This window comes from Pelobates fuscus, chromosome 10, assembly GCF_036172605.1.
Source record: "Pelobates fuscus isolate aPelFus1 chromosome 10, aPelFus1.pri, whole genome shotgun sequence".
Classification (NCBI taxonomy): Eukaryota; Metazoa; Chordata; class Amphibia; order Anura; family Pelobatidae; genus Pelobates; species Pelobates fuscus.
The window spans coordinates 152,449,147-152,472,236 of NC_086326.1; the positions used below are offsets into that span (position 1 = coordinate 152,449,147).

The window sequence follows — 23,090 nt, forward strand, 5'->3', positions numbered from 1 at the left end:
GCATCTTCAGCCACACCCCTAACTCCAAAAAATCCTTCCTTATTAATGTATGCACATAGATCAACCTCTCCCAGCACCGAATTCTATTAACTATATAACAACCTGCATTAGACGAGCACAACAACCTAGAAGATCTATAGTAAGGACATTATAACCTGTTTGCAGTTTCTCTGACTATCTGCAGTCAGGTTGTGAATTAATAGATGCTCATTCAGTGCTCTTGGGGCCGAGACTGTGTGCATGCATTCGATAAAAAAGTAAATCTGGCATGAGGGGGCGTGGCTAAGGAGTCAGGCATGAGGGGGCGTGGCTAAGGAGTCAGGCATGAGGGGGCATGGCTAAGGAGTCAGGCTTATGGTGCAGAAATCTGCTAAACATTTATTTTGTGTAAAAACAATACAGATTTGAGCATCAAAAAAATACTGCGTATGAATTAATCACATGCATTCCAATTGTATTAATGCCCAGAGTGTCTATTTAAGTATTTTTAATGATTTTAGGATTAGAACCCATTTGGCATACAAGGATGTCTTTGGTGATCCTGGTAGCATTTGAAAAATCATATTTATTTTGACAGTATTTGCAAATTGTCAAACGTTTCCCAATGGATTTTGGTCTCCCTGTTTTACTGATCAACATCAACATTCGACTTCTGTAGGTCTGCAGAAGCCAGGTGTCAAACTCTGCTTCTGAGGTGACCAGGTGCCAAGCAGGACCAGGTAAGAGGACAAATTGTTGCAAATGGTTTGCCCTATTGCCAGCTAATGGCGCCACGGTACTCCACACATCATAACCACTACAGTGAGCTGTAATGATCAGATTATTTTGAGTAACCCTCTAAAATACATTTTAAATATTAATTTGATAGTCAACATGGCCGAGATTGTCATAGTGGCAGGAATTAACCAAATTTTCTGGAAGCTAAAATAGAGGAAAATTAAAAAAATTAAAAAAGGGAGGGAGAATGAAATAAAAAGGGAGAAAATAATATTAAAAATACTTTGACTATGACTAAAATAACTGTACCTGTTTATTTTTTTTGACTTAATTTGTAGTTAACGTTTTTCTGTCAGCATTTGTTAAAATTGTATATTAAAATAAAAAAAAATTATAATTAGGATTAATACCTAGAACACGTGTAACACCACATAGGTGTGATTTTATATATAAAATAAAAGGCATTATTTCATAGAATACCACTGAGGAGGTGATGACTTCTACAACATCCATCTGCCCAATGTACATACGCTAAGCAAAAGATGGTGGTGTGGTGCTAGAAGTATCGCTTTACATTGCCTTTTCTTGTAGGATTCCTTTGAAATTGAGGATAAAACATTTATCACATTCCATGCATCTAAACAGGTTTTTCTGCTACATGAATCTTCCGATGTCTAGAAAGATGTGCGGCCTGGGTAAAACATTTCCCACATTCACAACATGAAAATGGCTTTTCTCCTGTATGAATCTTCTGATGCCGCACAAGATCATGCTTTAAATTAAAATATTTCCCACATTCAGTACATTTAAATGGCTTTTCTCCTGTGTGAATTCTTTTTATGAGATGCAAGCTGAGAAGCCAATGTAAAACATTTACCACATTCAGGACATGAGAATGGTTTCTCCCCTGTGTGAAACTTCAGATGTCTGATAAGATATTGTTTTACTTTAAAACATTTCCCACATTCTGTGCATTTAAATGGTTTTTCGCCTTTATGAAACTTCTGATGGTTGCTAAGGTTAGAGTGTTGATTAAAACATTTCCCACATTCAGAACATGCAAAAGGTTTTTCTCCTGTGTGAATCCTTTGGTGCCTCATAAGATCATACTTTAAGTTAAAACATTTCCCACAATCCACACATTTAAATGGTTTTTCACCTTTATGAAACTTCTGATGGTGGCTAAGGTTAGAGTGTTGATTAAAACATTTCCCACATTCAGAACATGCAAAAGGTTTTTCTCCTGTGTGAATCCTTTGGTGCCTTATAAGATCACACTTTAAGTTAAAACATTTCCCACAATCCACACATTTAAATGGTTTTTCTCCTGTGTGAACCCTTTTATGTGAAGCAAGTTGTGAGGCCCAAATATAACATTTACCACACTCAGTGCATTTAAATGGTTTTTCTCCTGTGTGATTCCTTCTATGTGACGCAAGTTGTGAAGCCCATGTATAGGATCTTCCACATTCAGGACATTTGAATGGTTTCTCTCCTGTGTGAGTCTTCTGTTGTTTCTCATTTGTCTCATTTACAACAAACTCATTATCAGCTGAATGACGCTTGATGAGCTCAGAGTTCTTGTTAAAATGTTTCAGACGATCAGTAGAGTTCAGTATTTCCTCTGTGTTGTATGTAATCGGACATTTACCTGATCTAAAATTAATTTTTTTACCAATGTTCCTAGATTCGATTAAGAACTTGTTAGGAGTTATTGTTTTTGAATTTAGACAATCTTCAATATAAGTAAGAGTATTTTCCATCTGTTCAGTGTGAATAGAACGGTCAGGATCTGGGAGTGGTTTCCCTTGGCATACACCTGGTTCTTCTTTAATATGTAGCTGTAAATAATCTGTCGGTGGATGTTCTAGGAGTATAGAAATGTCTGTGAGATTTCCTACTTCACATGAGGCTGATTCCTCTTTACTATGAGTAGATGCATATTCTGCCTCTCTATATTCTCTGTGAGTAAAAATGTCTGTGCTTCTGAGATTCAAGTCTTTGCAAAACTGACTTTTGCTAGGTTTGTTGACTTTTAGTGATTTTCCTTCACCACACGTTTTATAACCAACCTGAAAGTTGGGTTCAAAACCAGGCAACGAATCAGAGGTGAGAAATCCAACAGGTACGCATTTTTCTATTGAAAGAAAAGGCACATTAATATTTGTTAACTTACTTCAAAATAAAGAAGCTAATCCCAACCTGTGTTTATTGCATTGACCACATTTTCTTAAGTACAGACGTTTACAAAGAGAGTCACATAATCAAACCTTATCTTACCCAGTGAACAGAGTGACTGGTGGTTCTCCATTATCACGTCATTGTAGAGGTGTTTGTGTGCTTCTATATACTCCCATTCCTCCATGGAGAAATAAACCGTGACATCCTCACATCTTATAGGAACCTGATACACACAATGATACAGTCACCATCCAGACACATCCCTTGCTTTTACTGTTTATTGTCCCATTCCCAGCAGCCTCACCTCTCCAGTCAGCAGCTCAATGATTTTGTTGGTGAGATACAGGATCTTTTGGTCATTGATTCTGCCATTTACTGGACAGTTGGGCGGAGTCACTGTTCTCAGCCTCTGGATTCTGCTGAATGCTTTTGGTATCTGATGACTGCTCACACCGGTCTTTCTCACAACCATATGATCCTAGATTTTGAGAGGGACACAAATAAGAACAAGATAATTTACTGACACATTTCTTTTTTTTTTTGTAAATTCTTTATTGTGATGTTCAAGTGAGTACCGTAACACATGCATTTACCACTACATCATATATGCGTTGTAAAACAAGTTGAACAATGGCATCAATAGTGTTAACATTAGGCATTATCGTTTTTGAGCAATCTCACATGTGTCAAGCATCGTAAAAGCTGTCAATCAATAGACTATAAACAAGTGTAACAAGTTTAGATGGGTGCATGTCTCATAGCTAGAGCAGTTTCAATAACAGTAACAATAACTGGTTAAATGCAAAAAAAAAAAAAAAGAGCCGTTTCCGAACCCTATTCTAAGGGTCTTCTGGAGAGTTGAGCTTATAAATCGGACAGTTTAAATGAAGGTTGTAGCTTCAGTATCAAAATTATGTGACAGGTGGAGCAGGAGAGTGTTCTCGACCATCATTAGAGACCCCTGTCCTACGGGTTATGAGGCTGAGTGTATGAAAGGGAATTGGTCGCTTGGTAGGTTGGATCGTTATATGGTCAAGAATTCGGGTACGGAGTAGTTCCACGGGTCACGTGTGTGACAGATAGAAGCTTGTTTGTGTCTGCCTAATAGTGTAACCCGCTGGTCAGGTGTGTGTTGTGTCGCCCCATAATGTCACGTATCTGGTGCTACATCCCCTTCCTCCCGTCGGTCGAAGGTGTCATATTTTGGAGACTATTTTCTCCATACGTTCAGTTCCTTATTACCTCAGTCGGTCGACAGTTTATTAGGTCAATGATTCAAACCAGTAAGCATCACTTCGTGTCATAGCGGTATATCGTACTTCAGCGTGATCGGGTCCTCCCCGCCCCGACCCCCTCAGGCGCAGGTCAGGCCGCCCCAGCGATGCCCTTCAGAGAAGTCATATGGGCTCGAATAAACATAATGGATGTAGGTAGGTAGAAGAGATGGGGTAAGTGGGGAAGAGGAAGGGGGGGAGGGTGGGGGGGGGTAGGGTCGGGGGAAAGAGTGTGGAGAGCGACATGTGTCAGAGTGCACCCAGGCATCCCCAATCCCCAGGAGTTGTGGTGTGCGCTAAGACCCTCCATGTCTTGGTCGTGATAGGTAGACATACCAAGGGGTCCACATTTCGACGTGTTTGGTGCTCCTCCCTAGCAGATCCGCGTACCGCGCCTTGGCTGTGTGTATTTCTTCCACTCTCTGTAGCCATTCTGCAGTTGTCGGTGGTTGGGTTTGTTTCCATCTAACCGGTATAGACGCTTTCGCCGCGTTCAGCAGGTGCCTCAATATTGATCGTTTGTATTGGGCTATCGAGCTTTCCGTGCAGTGAAGGAGGGCCAATTCTATGCTAAAGTCCGGTAGGTCTCCCAGGATAGCCGTTATTTCCCTTCGTACGTCCTCCCAGTATGGCCTAATCCTTGCACAGTCCCACCAGATGTGCCTGAGGGTACCAGTATGTGACTCACACCTCCAGCAGACATCTGTGGTATCCCTAAATATTCTGTGCAGTAGCGACGGGGTCCTGTACCAATGGGAGAGTAGCTTAAAGTTGACCTCCTGATACTTGGTGCTTATGGAACTTTTCTGTTGTAAGATCAGTATCTGTTCCCATTGTGCTTCGGTGTACGTTCTAGCCGTCAACTCCTCCCATTGCCTCTTAAACGCAGTGTTCCGCGTGTGATCACCTGTGATCAGTTGTTGGTAGATAATTGAAACTCTACCCTCTACCCCAGAGTCGGCTATGCAGAGGTGTTCGAACCACGTCTGTTCTCTGTGGATTGCTACTCGGTTTGGGAGGTTGTAATAGAAATGACGTAGTTGCGCATAATGAAATCTGTGCATCAGCGTCAGTTGTGGTACCTCACTCCATTCCCGTATGGTTTTCATTCCAGTATTGCTAAGGGCCTCGGATATCGGGACATAACAGTCCCCATCTCCCTCGATTGGCCAGGCCGATCTGCGTAGCCCCCCACCTATTCCAGTATTGTGTGTTATCGGGATCAAGGGGCTTGGTTGAGGAGAGATGAGTTGGTTTCGCCTTAAGTGAGACCATGTCTTTAGTGTTTGAGTAATGGGTGATTCATTGCCCAATTTCGATGTCGCGTCTGCCGAGCCTTGCCATGTGAATCTGTGAAGGGCATTGTTTGTGCTTACCCTATCTAGTGCGACCCACAATTTGTTGTTGGACGCCGCATGCCAGTCCCTGATCCGCTGTAACACCGCGGCTTGGAAGTATTTGCGTATATCCGGTAATGCTAGGCCACCCCAATTCCTAGGCAGGCACAGCTTGTCATAGCTAAGTCGTGCTCTTTCTCCCTTCCAGACATATTTTATTACTGCTGACTTAAGGGTTGCAAAGAATTCTGGTGGGATGTGCCAGGGGATGGTGTGAAAGTGGTACAGCAGTCTTGGGAGGATGTTCATCTTAATCACTGCTATGCGTCCCTGCCAGGAGATGTGGTCGTAGTTCCAGTTTTTAAGGTCAAGTAGTATTGTGCGTAATAGGGGAGCATAGTTCCTAGTGTACAGTTCTTTTGGGTTGCTGGGTATCCAAATTCCCAGGTATCGCATCTGATTCTGGCACCAATGGAAGGGATACTCGCGTTTGATCCGCTCTCGTACATCTGTGGGGGTCGAAACGTTCGTTTGCATTTAGTCAAATTAAGCTTCAGCCCTGATAACTGGCCATATGCGTCGAATTCCCTCATCAGGGTTGGCATAGAGTCAGCGGGGTTGCTCACAAAGAAGAGCATATCGTCCGCATATGCGGCCACCTTATGTTCCTGGTTTCCGTGTTTATACCCCCGAATCTCCGGGTTCCGCCTAACCCTGTCCAGAAATGGTTCTAGGGTGAGGGCGAACAGGAGTGGCGACAGTGGACAGCCCTGCCGAGTGCCGTTATGGATAGTGAAGGTGTCCGTGAGTGCGCCGTTCACCCTCACTCGAGCGCTGGGGTCGGTATAGAGTGCCTCTATCCAGGTCATCATACCCCTCCCCATGCCGACTTTACGCAGTGTTGCCAGCATGAAGCTCCAAGTAACCCTATCAAATGCCTTTTCGGCATGCGTCGAGAGCAGGAGCAATCCCATTTTTTCTTTTAGCGCCAAGGCTTGTATGGAAAATGCTTGAAGTGTGCAGTCTCTGGCTTCCCTACCTGGTATAAAGCCCGTTTGGTCTGGGTGAATGAAGCGTGGCACAAATGTTTGGAGTCTAGTGGCGATGATTTTAGTGAAGAGTTTCACATCAATGTTAAGGAGCGAAATAGGCCTGTAACTGCTGCAGCTTTCGGGGTTCTTGCCCGGCTTAGGCAGCACTGTGATTGTGGCTGCTAAAGTTTCTTGGTGGAATTTGTCGCCCTGTTGGAGTCGGTTGAGGGCAGCCATGAGGTGGGGAGACAGGATGTTTTTAAACAACTTGTAGTATCCTGCTGAGAGTCCATCTGGTCCCGGTGCTTTCCCTTTTTTCGTTGCCTTAATTGCTGCTAGTACTTCTTCCGTGGTGATTGGGGCTTCCAGGTGGTCCGCTTCCTCAGGTGTTAGGGCGTCTGGGCGGAATCTTTGTAGGTATCGCGTTGTTGCGTCCTGCAGCTCTACTCGATGGGCAGCAGAGGACGTCGGTGATATATTATACAGTTGTTGGTAATAGTTACGGAATTCAGTGGCTATTGCCTCCGGGAATTGTGTGAGGGTGCCATCAGTCTTCCGTATCTCGTGTACTTGCGCCCTAGCTTGTTGGGGTCGGATCGTGCGGGCTAGGAGTCTCCCACTCTTGTTGGCGTGAATGTAGAAGAACGCCTTGGACCGCTGTGTCGCTCTGTGGTGCTTGCGGGCCACGAGTTCCTCTAACTGTCGGCGGGCATCCAGTAGTGAGCGGTACTGCTCCTCAAGCTGCGATCGCTTGTGTTGTGCTTCCAGTTTGGATATCCGTTCGGTGAGTTCCAGCGTATGTTGCTGCGATTCTCTCTTTTTTCGCGAGGCAATCCGTATGAGATGTCCCCGGAGCACGCTCTTGTGCGCTTCCCATTGCGTTACCTTCGACACATCCGCCGTATCGTTCTCCGCGAAGTAGTTGTTTTTAATGGTCTGTCAGAAGCGCTTTTACTTCCGGGTCCGACAGGAGCGATTCATTCAGTCTCCATGCCGTCTTAGTTGGTCTGAATAGCGGGGAATCCATATTTATGGATACTGCACTGTGGTCCGACCACAGCGTCGGTGTGATTTCAGCCGACTGCAAACGTTGTAGTCCTTCCTGTTGTATGAGAACACAGTCAATACGCGAATATCTCCTGTGGATGGCCGAGTAGTGTGTATAATCTCGGACCGTCGGGTGTAGGGTTCGCCATGCATCCACCAATCTCAGGTCTCGCAGAGTCTTCTTTATTGCCCTTATCGCGGTTTGTGTTATGCTACTGTGTCCTGTCGATAAATCAACTAGTGGGTCAAGCGGTGCGTTGAAGTCCCCCCCTATGACAAGCGTTCCTTCTGTAAATATTGCCAGTTGGCGAATCGTTTTGCTCAGAAACGTTGCTTGTTTTGTGTTTGGCGCATAGACTGAGGCGAAAGTGTATCCTCTTCCCGAAATCGTGCCTTTGATAAAAAGGAATCTGCCGTTAGGGTCAGCTAGTTGGTCCGTCAGGGTGAATTTGATATCAGCAGCTACCATTATAGCTACGCCTACTTTTCGGGTATCTGTGTGGGTGCTGTGGTAGTTGATTGGATATCTGCTGTTTTTCAGCCTGTGGGTGTCTGATGCTTTAAGGTGCGTTTCCTGCAGCATCGCTACTGAAACCCGTTTGTGGTGAAGTTCTCGCAGGAGGTGTGATCGCTTCTCGGGCGTGTTGAGGCCTCGGCAGTTCTGCGTTAGGACGCGAAGGGGTGCAGCCGTGTACGCCATGGTGATAGTGTGGGTACGAGCGCAGCTTTCACTGTGGTCAAGTTCTGGGGTCCTAGGTCTAGATGCCCGTGCGCACCCCAACTGCCAAGGGATGGGAGATGGAGGGGTAGAAGAAAGGTAGTTGAGGTAGGGGGAGGGAGGAGGGGAAGGCAAGATTATAGAGTGTGCAGTTACAGGTAAGGAAGAGGAGGGTCGTAGCCCCCGGGTGTTAGGACACCTAAAAATAAGTTGCGGCCCGATCCGCGCCCGGTTCGCCCCGGCCCGAGAGGTCCCTGGTGAGGGGTCACAGTAGTTTTCCCTCAGAAGTTAAACATTCCCCCAATATGGGGGGGTCCTGTGTAGCTGGGTGGATTACAAGACCGCACCGTCTCCTAGCAGGCTAGGGCAGCCGCGGAATTGGGTCCCCCAGTAGGTCGGTCTACGCAGGTCTAGTCTGGGGTAGTGGCAAGACCTGCTGAGTCCAACGTCTCTGTCTGCAATATTGCAGGAGCTCAAAGGTTAGGGACTTAAAGGTGTGTGTGGCTCACTCAGTGAGATGTCCGTTTCCCACATGTTTCCAGTCATATGTCTGTAGCTAAGTCTCTTAGGGAAGCGATCTGTACGGTCACGTCATAACGGGGCATGGGTTAGTGTCCAGTAGGCTGGTGCGGTATGAGCGGCTATTGGCCTTATCTTATGCTTGTGTGGTCAGCGCGGTGTATCGTGGAGCTATCGCGCGCTTTGGGTCGTGGTGTGCAGGGTTGAGGATGGGGGAGGGTGCATTATGTGGTCCCGTGTCCCTTCATAAAGGTCCTAGGGTAGTGTCCCCTGCGTCAAGAGTCTGGGGTCTAGTTACCTGTCCACGGTGTAAAAGTTCCTGCGTGTGTGCGTATATCTGGTTGCGGCATATGTGTGCGTCTACGCGCGCGGTGATCGTGCTGTGTTGTGGGATCACATGCTCTCACGAGATACATTACATCAAGTATACTGTGTTACTCATCTGTACTGTCCGGGAACCCATTTATGCCCTCACTCTGCCAGGCTTGTCTTCAATATTCCCACTACTAAAACTGTGTATAATCCAGCGTGACATAGTTTCGGTCCCAATTTGCCCCCCCCCCCCCTTATCCCACTACCCTCTAAGTTATAGATACACTAATCACTACCTTGTTCCCACCCGCAGGACCACCTCATCTAATAAAGCCCGATAAAACATTTTCAACAAAATAATATAATACAATACAATACAATACAATACAATACAATGACCCATGTTTAGGTTTCTCTAGGCACCTCCCACCCCCACGACCATCCCACTGGCAAATCTTCAGGTAGTCTCTAGAGTGCCATCTTGGTACGACAGGAACGCTTTCGTAGTACCAGAAGTATTACCCTGTAGCTTGAGCCCAAGTGTCCCTGAATCTGTCAACAGTCCCGTGGAGTGCCGCAGCTTGCAGTACATGTGCACATTAGGGTCTGTCCCACCATGGGCCGCAGCCTATGAGTTTGGTGTGCCATGTGCCCCTCCCCCAACAGGCCCCCCACCCCAGTCAACTCAGGGTAGCCTCCCGGTCCAAGGGGTGTGCTATTATTGTGCTGCCATGCCTGGACTAGGGGACCATGTGAATACCCCTTGCTTGTGTATGCGTGCAAACAGTACTTATCTGTCTTCTGTGGTGCACGGGACGACGCTGGCGTCCGAAGGTATCTGCCTGCTCTTGTAGGGTGCACGTATCGTGGTCGGCCATTCGTGCCTGGTGGGAGTGGGAGGGGTGCCTAACCTCACTCCTCAGGGTCCGTGGGGATTAGTTGCCTGCGGGCTTGCGGGCGCCGTGGTGTGTTGTCTCTTCTTCTGCACTGCTGGCCTGGGGTTCGGATCCCTTGCCTCTGGTCTGTTGGCCCCAGGATCCAGTCGGTGACCTCTGTGGGTGGAAGGTTAAGGCGCTGCAGGAATCGTGGTACTTCCTCTGGCCATCTTAACGGGAACCATTCTTCGTGGTGTCTGGCTAAAAGCATAAAGGGGAAACCCCATTTATATGGGATCCCTCTATCCCTGAGCAGCGTAGTGATAGGTCTCAGGGCCCTACGTGCCTCTAGCGTAAGGGGAGACAGGTCCTGGTAGAGGGCAACCTCAGCGCCACTGAATTGCCAGGTGGGTCTCGAACGGGCTCTGTGCATTATCTTCTCCTTTAGTTTGTAGGAATGCATACAGCATATAATGTCTCTTGGCGAATTATCGGTTGCGCGGGCTCTATTAGCCCTATGTGCCCTGTCGAACACCATGGATTCCGGCGCTTCCGGTCCCAATATGTTTCGGAATAGCGTCTGTAATTTGGCCTCCACGTCCTCTGTCCCTTCTGGTTCAGGTAGGCCGCGGACCCTTATGTTTGATCGGCGACCCCTGTTGTCAAGATCTTCCGTTTGGCGTCTTAAATGTAAAAGCATATTACCTTGCCTGTGGATTGCAAGGTTTGAAGCTTCCACTCTCTCCCCTATAGCTTGCACAGAGTGTTCAGTAGCCTGCACCCTGGTGGCCTGTGCTGTAAGTTCAGCCCTGAGCGTGGTTACCTCTGTGCGGATCGCCGCATGCAGGGTGTCAGATAGAGCTTTCATGTCCTCCTTGGTAACCATGGTTGCCATGGTTGCTGTCAGGGCTCTGATATCGGCGCTGATGTCAGGCAGCGAGAGTTCAGCCGGCTCAGAGGCATGTGTACTGACCGGGGAGTCGGCCATGTTTGCGCCCGCTGCCACGTGGCGTCCGGTCGTCGACGGTGCCAGGTACCCATCCATGGGACCAGCTTGGGAGTTGCTCGGATGAGTCCTGGGGGTTTGTGAGCCGTCTGGGCGTTTTGTGCGCCCCATTATCGTGCCGTGCTGCGGTGTTAGCTTTGCTGTTAAGGCTGTGTGGGACGGAGCTCTTCCCCTAAGCAGCCATTCTCGCTTGCGGCCAAACCACGCCCCCTTACTGACACATTTCAACTCATTCTCTCATTCTGTACTCTCATATTTAGAAATTAAGTCTCTTGGTTCTGTCCACTACCCTGCACATAAAGATTACTCATTGATGAGTATTAGATATACTTAAATTAGTGATATTGGAGACATTGCTATACTCTAAGACAGGGATAGGCAACCTTTGGCACTTCAGATGTTGTGGATCACACCTTCCCTGATGCTTGCTGTATAGTCATTATGAGAGATATAGCCCACAACATCTGGGGTACAAAAGGTTGCCTATCCATGCTCCAATATGTTTACAGACAGCAATAACGGTAGGTAGGTACCAAAGTATTCAGACACCAGGGATTCATTGATTAGTGTAGCGACAGAGTTAGCAATTGCTGGCGCACTGAGCTTCGGCAACATTGCTGGGATTTGATCTGGTCTACACTGGTTTTTCATATTTAGATTATTAAGATGTTTATTAATGACACTAACAGGTCTAAAATAAAATTTCTCTATATGAGGTTATCAGGACCATATCTGCATTTGCCATGTGAGAATGCCATATGAGAATGTGGTGGCACATCCAACAAAATAATTATTTATCTAGGGGGTGTTGCATGGTCCATTCTGACAGTGTAGGGTTGGAGTAGAGTGTGGGGGTTTGTATGTTGCTTATGATTTTCCAAAGGTTTCTTGGGTTTAAAATGTCATTGTTCAGATTTTCACTGAAATAGTGGCCTTTGCCATTTTTGTTTGCTTTGTACATGCATGTCGCCATTGTTTGAAGGCAGAACGCCTGAACATTGACCACAATGAATCTCTAAACTGGTACATTTGAATGAGGTCAGCTGTAACCCAGGATGTGCTCTTTTTATTTGCAGTTTACGCAACGGGGCATGCAAATTCCAAACGGCAAGACCTCGGAATTCAATTGCAGAGTCTAGAACTGGAATTAGACATACTCATGGTAAGTTCTTGAGATTGTTTAGAAAGGATTTCTTGAAAGACCTGGTGATTATAACATTGGGAGGGGATTTAATGGCCTTTATTTTGTGTATGCAGTACACTAGACAGTGGTCACTGAAACTGTTAGGGAGAACACCCGCCTCCTAAATTCTATCAGGACTAGTGGTGAGAATTCAATCTAGTAAAGTATGGTTAGTGCTTTTTTTGTGTGTGGAAATTGCGTGCAAAGTCTTACACAGCAAAAATGATTTGCTATTTTTAGGATTCAGCCAATCCTTATTAAATCTCCAAAAACCAACGCTTCACTTTTCTGTTTTTTTTTAGCTATGTTTTCACCAAGTAGCTGGACTATGTCACAAAGGGAATGCACCGGAGAGCTAGGTTGGTGGTAGATTCCAGCAAATAGGATCAGTTTACTGAACGGGGGTCTTGACTGTACCAGAAATAAAGTCAAAGGTGGCAGAGGAGTGGTAGTTTTTTTTTTTTAAAGGGTTAACTTTATGGACTTGTCAACATTAAAAACAATGCCTCCTCCTCTCATTGCTCTGTCATTTCGTAAGCATGAATAATGTTAAATAGCAATGGCAGTCAGGGATTTTTGTTGTTAGCCATTGCTCAGAGAGCACAAAGATTTTTGGTTTGTAATTGAACACCAAGCTTGTAGTGCGTCCAGTTTAGGGAATGTCAAAATGTATAGTGGCCAAACATGCAGAATTAAGTAACACACAGAGAAAAAAAAATCTAAAACAGATAAACGTATTATCGGATGTAAGAATGGACAGACAGGATGTAAGAATGGACAGACTTAAAGGGACACTATAGTCACCAGAACAACTACATCTTATTGAATTTGTTCAGGTGAGTAGAATCATTACCTTCAGGCTTTTTGCTGTAAACACTGTATTTTCAGAGAAAAAGCAGTGTTTACATTACAGCCTAGTGATAACTTCACTGACCACTCCTCAGTTGGCTGTTAGAGATCCTTCCTGGGTCATGGCTGCCTAAAACGCATTCAAACATTCAGTTTGCATGCAGACACTGAACTTTCCTCATAGAGATTCATTGATTCAATTCATCTCTATGAGGAGATGCTGATTGGCCAGGGCTGTGTTTGAATCCTGCTGGCTCTGCCCCTGATCCGCCTCCTTGTCAGTCTCAGCCAATCCTATGGGGAAGCACTGTGATTGGATCAGGCCACCACTTCTGATGATGTCAGCAGACAGCTTGTTTTTCTGAGGCAAACAGCATGCAGATCTACAGCTTCAGGCTTGAATACAGTAAGATTTTGATATATTTATGGAGGCATGAGGGGGCCAGGGGAGCTAGATAGTGGTTTAACACTATAGGGTCAGGAATACACATTTGTGTTCCTGACCCTATAGTGATCGTGAACGTAAAAGTATGGTCAGAGACAAGGCGAGGTCAGAAACACAGATAGACCAAAAAACTAATAAACAAAGTCAAGAGGTCAAGGAAACCAGAATAAGAAATAGTCAGAACCAAGCAAAAATCAAAACACCAGAATAATATTTAAGAACACGCTCTCTAATAACCAGACAAGTGGAAACCACGGCAGAGCATTGAAGAATAGGAGATTAAATACCTATTGGGAGGCTGTGATAGGTAGAATCATGTCATGACATCGGAACATGCATGCGTCATCACGTTTACGTTACGCACACATGTCTGCATCATTTTCCTGATAGGCACCCACTGTCCCTTTAAATATTATGCCATGCAGTGTCTTCGACCACTGCGCGGGTATGTGGCCCAGGTAAGTATGACCAGTGTGCGACGTGACAGTACACCCCAGACAGACTGACATTACCCAGAATCCCTCACCTCTCCAGTCAGCAGGTAGATGATCTCCATACTGACATTACCCAGAATCCCTCACCTCTCCAGCCAGCAGGTAGATGATCTCCATGGTGACATTACCCAGAATCCCTCACCTCTCCAGTCAGCAGGTAGATGATCTCCATGGTGACATTACCCAGAATCCCTCACCTCTCCAGTCAGCAGGTAGATGATCTCCATACTGACATTACCCAGAATCCCTCACCTCTCCAGCCAGCAGGTAGATGATCTCCATGGTGACATTACCCAGAATCCCTCACCTCTCTAGTCAGCAGGTAGATGATCTCCATGGTGACATTACCCAGAATCCCTCACCTCTCTAGTCAGCAGGTAGATGATCTCCATGGTGACATTACCCAGAATCCCTCACCTCTCCAGTCAGCAGGTAGATGATCTCCATACTGACATTACCCAGAATCCCTCACCTCTCCAGTCAGCAGGTAGATGATCTCCAGTGTTAGATCCAAGATCTTCTCAGCCTCCCGATTCCTGTCCTTGTTCATTATCACTGTTTACTGCAATGCTTTGAAAATAGGCTCTGGGGGAAGGGATTAAAGAGAAGACATCAATTTTGTAATTATATAAATGAATGGAAAATTTAATTTTGCATTTACCCAAAATATACTAATTTAATCAATTTGTGCTTCATACACAAAATAATTTGTTTACAGCTACTTCTGCTCAGCAAACTCACTAAGATTGTGGGTAATTTTTGACACCATCATTCTGCAGTGTGAGGGATTATATAATAACCAGGTGTTATACACAGTATATACACTGCTAAAAAAAATAAAGGGAACACTTAAACAACACAATGTAACTCCAAGTCAATCACACTTCTGTGAAATCAAACTGTCCACTTAGGAAGCAACACTGAGTGACAATCAATTTCACATGCTGTTGTGCAAATGGGATAGACAACAGGTGGAAATTATAGACAATTAGCAAGACACCCCCAATAAAGGCGGGGTTCTGCAGGTGGTGACCATAGACCACTTTTCAGTTCTTATGCTTCCTATCTGATGTTTTGGTCACTCTTGAATGCTGGCGGTGCTTTCACTCTAGTGGTAGCATGAGACAAAGTCTACAACCCACACAAGTGGCTCAGGTAGTGCAGCTCATCCAGGATGGCACATCAATGCGAGCTGTGGCAAGAAGGTTTGCTGTGTCTGTCAGCATAGTGTCCAGAGCATGGAGGTGCTACCAGGAGACAGGCCAGTACAACAGGAGACGTGGAGGAGGCCGTAGGAGGGCAACAACCCAGCAGCAGGACCGCTACCTCCGCCTTTGTGCAAGGAGGAACAGGAGGAGCACTGCCAGAGCCCTGCAAAATGACCTCCAGCAGGCCACAAATGTGCATGTATCTTCTCAAACGGTCAGAAACAGACTCCATGAGGGTGGTATGAGGACCCGACGTCCACAGGCGGGGGTTGTGCTTACAGCCCAACACCGTGCAGGACGTTTGGCATTTGCCAGAGAACACCAAGATTGGCAAATTCGTCACTGGCGCCCTGTGCTCTTCACAGATGAAAGCAGGTTCACATTGAGAACATGTAACAGACGTACATACAGTATATATAATAAACAGGTGTTATATTACAATACACAGTGTATATGTAATGTAATACAATACACAGTGTATATATATATATATATATGAACATTTATTCATACTTACCGTAATTTTCTTTTCCTGGTCATAGGCCATGGCAGCACAACAATGGGTAGCTCCTCCCCATCCCTAAATAGACAGGAACTTATTAAAATAAGGGTATAAGTACCCCCTCCTACCCTCAGTCTTGTATTGCAGCAAAATCCATGGGCGGGAGCTTTGTGCTGCCATGGCCTAGGACCAGGAAAAGAAAACTTCCTCTTTCCTGGCCATATCCATGGCAGCAAAACAATGGGTAATACCCAAGCAAAACCAAGGGAGGGAAGAAAAAAAAATTACACAGACTCAAAATTATTTCGTAATGCATGTGTATTAGCACATCTAGAAGTGAAATCATACAAAAAGAGAGACAATAGTTGGATGCTGAAAGGACACATTTACCAAACTTTTCCCATTGACCCGCTCTGACATCTAGTTGATAATGTCGAATAAAGGTGTTCGCTGAAGACCATGTAGCTGCTTTGCAGATAAGTTCTGGAGAGACTCTCGCTGCGGCTGCCCAAGAGGAGGAAAGGGACCTGGTCGAGTGAGCCTTTAGACCGCTAGGTACTGGAACCCCACTGGCACGGTAAGCCTGAATGATCTTTAGAAGCTTGGCGACATCTCCTAGCCCCATGCGGGATGATGAATAGCTGATCCGAAGAACGCCAGCCAAGAGATCTGTCAATATAGATTCTTAAACATCTTACCAAATCCAGCGGAGAAGAACCTCCTTCTGGGGAATGTTCTTCTTGCGTCAGGGCTGGAAGCACTATGTCTTCATTCACATGAAACGCCATGGTTACCTTAGTGCCAAATTCGGGGATGGTTCTTAGAATCACCCTGTCTCTGTGAAACACTGTGAAAGGCTCTTTGACTGATAAGGCACTGATCTCCGAAACCCTTCTCCCTGATGCTAACGCCACCAGCAAAACTGTCTTGATGGTAAGAAGATGAGGAGAGATGGACTCCAAGGGTTCGAAGGGAGCTGACTTCATGGCTTGCAATACCAGGGGTAGATCCCATGGGGGAGCAAATGGCTTGATAGGAGGTTTAATCTTGAGTACTACAGAAAGAAACCTGGATACATCCGGATTAAAGGCCCATTTGTGGTCAGTGAGAGCTGAAAGAGCGGAGACATGTACCTTTAACCCCTCAAGGACACATGACATGTCATGATTCCCTTTTATTCCAGAAGTTTGGTCCTTAAGGGGTTAAGGTGTTGTAGATCAAACCCTTATCCAGACCTGTTTATAGAAACTCCAAGATGTCTTTAATAGCCGTATGCTGTATGTTAACCTGCTTAGGAGAGGCCCAGGAAGAAAATGCGTCCCAAATTCTATAGTAGGTAGAGGAAGTGGAACGCTTCCGAGTCTGTAACAGGGTATCTGTGACTGCAACCGAGAAACCCTTCTCTAGAAGCCTTTCCCTTTCAACCTCCAGGCCTTCAGGTTGAGAGATGCTGGGTCTGGGTGTAGGATAGGACCCTGGTGCAGAAGAGAAGGAACTGCTGGAAGGTCCCACGGAGGTTCCTGACAGAGGCTCATAAGAAGACGGAACCAAGGCTGACGAGGCCAGTATGGGGTAATCAGGATTATAAATACTGGTTCCTGCCGAATCCTTCTTAGTAGAGGAAATATGAGGGGAGTGGGAAGAAATGCATACCCCTTTGTGAACTCCCATCTGCATGATAGGGCATGCGGTTCATGCCCCCTCGAGAAGAATCCCTGGAGCTTCTTGTTGTTGTTGGTGGCCATGATGTCTAGCTGAGGAAGACCCCATTTCTTCACGATATCCTCGAAGACTTTGTCTGAAAGGCTCCACTCTCCTGGGTCTATCCTTACCCTGCTGAGAAAGTCTGCACTCCTAGCAGATGAATCACCACTAGCCCCGCAAGGTACTTCTGTGCCCAAGACATCAGGGGAATCATCAACCTTACCATACTGCGACTTCGGGTACCTCCTTGATGATTGATATGTGCTACTACTGTAACATTGTCCGTTCTCACCTTCACCCACTTTTCTTACTAAAGAGCATGTCTCCAAAGAACGGTAAAGAGCAGAGGCTGTTCTTAGATAAAGCATCTGCTGACCATGATCTAAGCTACAAAGACCTTCTAGCTGAGATGGAAAACGCCATGTTCCTGGCCACTGCTTTGACCATATCCACTGAGGCTTCAGTAGTGAAATCTACGGCCAGCTTAATGTCTTGCAGACTGCCCATGAGGTTGGATCTGCTTCTACCCTCTTGGATATCCTCCTCCAAGCCCTCCAGCCAGATCTTCAAAGCTCTGGAGACTGAGGTAAGGGCTACCGCGGGGTGGAGGCCTGTGCCTGCTGCCATATAGGCCCTGGACAGGTTGGAGTCCATCTTCTTATCCATGGAGTCTCTTGGAGATCCTGCATTATCCACTGGCAATGTGGTGCACTTGGCCAGTCTTACCACCGCTGCATCCACTTTAGGGGCTGACTCCCAGTGGCCTGCGTCCTTTTTGTCAAAAAGGTAGAGGCGAGAAATTCTCCCCTGATTGGGAAGTTTCCTCTCCGTCTTGGACCATTCTTCCGTAATGATGCCCTTAATCGCCTCACCGGGAAGGTAACCCTCTTTCTTCTGAGGTCAGAAAAGTAGTGACTGGACGTAGAAGGCTCTTCTCTTGAAGGTTCCTTCATGCTCAGAGACTTGCGGACCCTGGAAATTAAGTGATCCACTTCGGTTGGGTCCAAAGTGTCAGGAGCGTGCTGTCTTTCCTCATCCGAGGAAGATGACCTCTCCCTGTATGTCTCCTCCATAGATACATCCGAAGAGTCGTATTGGAAGTAGTCGGGAGGATCTGGATTGCTAGGCCTTTTGTGGGCTCTGCCAGCCTCTCTAATGCCTTGGGATACAGCATTCTGAATAATTTGCATAAAATCCGGGGTGGATGATGCGGGACATCCTGCGGCCTGTGGGTAATCTGAGCATAGGAGCTTCCCCTCCAGGGCCCTCTTGTCACATGCTTCGCATAGGGACCTTGTGGGAGACTTCCCTTTGGATGTTCCAGCTGTCTTTTTCCCTTTAGTACTACCATAATAAGGGAAAAATATTAGCCAGCACTCTTTTGTTTAGAAGAAAAATTTGACAAAACTAGACCATAGAAGAAAAAATGATATAGGAAATGGCTTACCCCTGAGATTTAGATAGTGACCGTTTACTTTGAACTGACGAGTCTGAATCACACAGTATATAATATAACACACAGTATATATATAATATAATAACACACAGTATATAATAACACACAGTATATATATAATATAATAATACACAGTATATATAATATAATAATAATACACAGTATATAATATAACACACAGTATATATATAATATAATAACACACAGTATATAATAATAATACACAGTGTATATATATAATATATACTGTGTGTTATAATAATACACAGTATATATAATATAATAACACACAGTATATAACACACAGTATATATATATAATATAACACAGTATATAATATAATATATACTAACACACAGTATTTATAATACACAGTATATAATATAATAATATAATATATAATAACACACAGTATATAATAACACACAGTATATAATAACACAGTGTATATATATAATATAATAATACACAGTATATAATAATAATATAATATATAATAACACAGTATATAATAATACACAGTATATATAATATAATAATAATACACAGTATATAATAACACACAGTATATATATAATATAATAATACACAGTATATAATAATAATAATATAATATATAATAACACAGTATATAATAACACACAGTATATAATAACACACAGTATATATATAATATAATAATACACAGTATATAATAATAATATAATATATAATAACACAGTATATAATAATAATATAATATATAATAACACAGTATATAATAACACACAGTATATAATAATAATATAATATATAACTGGCTATCACATGATATCAGTAGAAGGATGTATAGATATTGATATATTACCAGCTGTCATTGATAAGGTATTGATTAAATATATATTTATAGAAATTGTATTTTATTAATAATGTCTAATAAACATACAGCAGCCGATGTACTCCCAGCAAAATAAGGGACCCAGACCGGAAATGAGAAACCGGAAACAGAACTTGCGTGTCACGTCGTTTCTCCTCTGCGTTCCAAACGTTTTCTAACGTTTGCCAGTGATTGGCTACCTCCCTATTACGTCACAGTGACTCGCAATGTCCGCCGGGAATTGTAGTAGCTGTGCCAACCACACGCTTTTACAGTGAACTGTGTGGTCTCCAGGGAGTTTGTTTTCATACAGTACACATCCCATGATGCACTGCGCCCATTGCTCTGTATGGGCAGCAGTCCTTCTAGTCACATTCCCAAATTTATGTTTAATTATTAATCAGAGAGAGACTGAACCTGGGACTACACCAATACAGAGTGATAATACAATATTATAATATATACAGAGTGATAATAAAATATATTATATTATATACAGAGTGATAATAGAATATTATAATATATACAGAGTGATAATAAAATATATTATATTATATACAGAGTGATAATACAATATTATAATATATACAGAGTGATAATAGAATATTATAATATATACACAGTGATAATACAATATTATAATATATACAGAGTGATAATACAATATATTATATTATATACAGAGTGATAATAAAATATATTATGGGGGCGTGGCTGGCCGAGCACCTGAGCGGACGCAAAACTCTGGAGCTCCGAGACAGAGAGCGAAATATAGTAGAAAAAGAGAAATATAGGAGCACCACAGGCGACATCCCTACTCACCCTCCGACAGAGACTACCATGGGGCGCAAAAACAGAAAAAAACAGCCGCCAGCGACCCCGAGAATGCCGGACATAAGGCTCTCCTTTGATAGACCTGCAGCTGCGACCGCGGCTCCCGCCAAAATGGCGACGCAGCCCGAGCTGAAGAGGAGGCCTCAGAAGCGTCCCAGGAGGAGGGAGACATATCCACCTCACCTGAACCGGTGACCGCGGCTCCCGCCAAAATGGCGACGCGGCCCGAGCTGAAGAGGAGGCCTCAGAAGCGTCCCAGGAGGAGGGAGACATATCCACCTCACCTGAACCGGTGACCGCGGCTCCCGCCAAAATGGCGACGCGGCCCGAGCTGAAGAGGAGGCCTCAGAAGCGTCCCAGGAGGAGGGAGACATATCCACCTCACCTGAACCGGGAGAAGACTACCCAGAAACGGATTCCGACGAGGACTCCTCCCCAGTGACTAAAGGAGACATTAAAAACCTCCTGCAAAACATAAGGCAAGTCTGGAAAGCGGACTTAAAGGAGGCACAAGCAGACATAGGAGACCTCCGCAAGAGGATCTCCGACATAGAAAATAAAGAGCAGACTAGGGAACACCAGATGCAGGACGCCCACGACCAAATCGAGGACCTCGCCACAAAGGTGCAGAAACTTACCCGGTCGGTGACCGCACTGGAATCCCGCCACAGACGCAAAAATGTCCGCTTGCGGGAAATCCCAGAAACAGTGGGTGACGAAGCCCTGCTACCCTTCGCCCAGAGATTGGTGGACTCGATGGGCCTAAAGAGCAAAGACACCAAAGGGATGGTGGTCTCAGTGTTTAGAGTACGGAAAGCGGCAGCAGCACCTCAGGGGGCACCAAGAGACACAATAGTCATTACCAGAGACATTGGGGTGAGAACCGCTATCCTCAACAAATCCAGAGAGATCAAGTTGTTCCGGCTCGAGGGTTGCGGTGTGACGGTTTATGGGGACCTTCCCTTCGAAGCACTGGTAGCGAGAAGACAACTGGCACCAGTAGCCAAGAAATTGAGAGAGGCAGAGGTCCGGTACCGCTGGGGAGATGACGGAACGCTGAACATCCAAAGGAGACACAAAACACTTACCCTATCGGCTGGGGAAGACCCCACGGCATTTGGGAGACCATGAACTTACCGGGCAAAGAACCAAGAAATACTGAGGCCTGACTCGGAGTGTTCCAGTAAAGACGATGGAGAGCCTACGGGCAGAGCGGCCCTATAACAAGGACTGTCCTACCAGCTGCCTAACCCCATACCAGGCTACATGACTTACAGACCACACAAGACTCACATAGCCAATGAGAGAGACAGCCCCACACAAGGACAGACTAGAAGATAATCCATGACACTCTGTCCCTCAGACACTTTACAAGACACACTAAGAGACGCAGCACCACATAGCCCTGAAGCCCAACACCATAGATACACATAGCTACACGAGACTACACAACATAGCCGAAACATAACAACCCACAGTAGGCGAGAACACACACCAGACCATGACAAAACCCAACTGAAGGCAACCTGTGTGACATGTATGAAAGAGCAACAGAACTCTGACCTATAGAAGAGGCAAAAGAATAATACATGCCTCCATGACATACTCTGTATCAGTTGTATTCTATGATGCAAAACACTCAATAAAATACAAATTATAAAAAAAATATATATTATATTATATACAGAGTGATAATAAAATATTTTATATACAGAGTGATAATAAAATATAATATATTATACAGAGTGATAGTAAAATACAGGGCCGGACTGGGGATACAAAGCAGCCCTGGAAAAAAAAAATCTATGCCAGCCCCATAAGTCAATGCGCCATATATTGTCGCATGTAATATGTAAGGCTATGTCTTGCCACCCCAGACGATTATATATATATATATATATATATATATATATATATATATATATATAAAGAGATAAACTTGGCACTCACCCTTTTCAAAAAAATCTTAGCAATATTCTTGCCTGGGTGCAGACCTCAGCGTAGGTATGAATATTCCAATATTGTAATAAGGTGCACTCACAGGACTATTTCATATATATTGCTTTTTCTAATGTAAAATATTGGTCCTTTCAGAGTAAAACGTTTAATTATACAGTAAGCATACTCACATGCAGACACAGACAATCTCACTGACACACACAAGCTCATTGATACACAGCCTCATAGACAAACAATTTCACTGATATACATCAGCTCATTGACATAAAAACACAAGCTCACTCACTAGCAGGCGCGCACACACACACAGCTTAATGTAGTGGTTCTGGTATTTATAGTCCCTGCAGGCTTTTGAATGTAAACACTGACTTTTCAGAGAAAAGGCAGTGTTTACATTGCTTAATAGTGACACCTCTAGTGACAGACACTCAGACGGTCACTAGTGGCGCTTCCTGTGTCAGTGCGGATTGGCTGAGATCATCAAGCTTGATGATCTCAGTCATAGAGGCAGAGACCAGCACGAAGTTGAGAAAAAAGAAAAAGTGAGTAAAACTCTATTTTTAAAAACACACACAGACACCAC

At 44.8% G+C, this 23,090-nt stretch overlaps 1 protein-coding gene across 1 annotated transcript in view; it reads right to left on the reverse strand.

The window, feature by feature from the left end:
* Positions 1-1,080: 1,080 nt before the first annotated feature.
* The window catches only part of LOC134574877 (uncharacterized), an 86,937-nt gene continuing 64,927 nt past the window's right edge, over positions 1,081-23,090 (reverse strand). The window contains 9 exon segments of the mRNA XM_063433925.1: positions 1,081-1,549; positions 1,551-2,854; positions 2,998-3,121; positions 3,203-3,376; positions 14,461-14,543; positions 16,089-16,367; positions 16,417-16,752; positions 17,930-18,173; positions 18,275-18,746. Coding sequence (XP_063289995.1) covers positions 1,355-1,549; positions 1,551-2,854; positions 2,998-3,121; positions 3,203-3,376; positions 14,461-14,543; positions 16,089-16,367; positions 16,417-16,752; positions 17,930-18,173; positions 18,275-18,746 — 3,211 coding nt within the window. The 3' untranslated portion in view covers positions 1,081-1,354.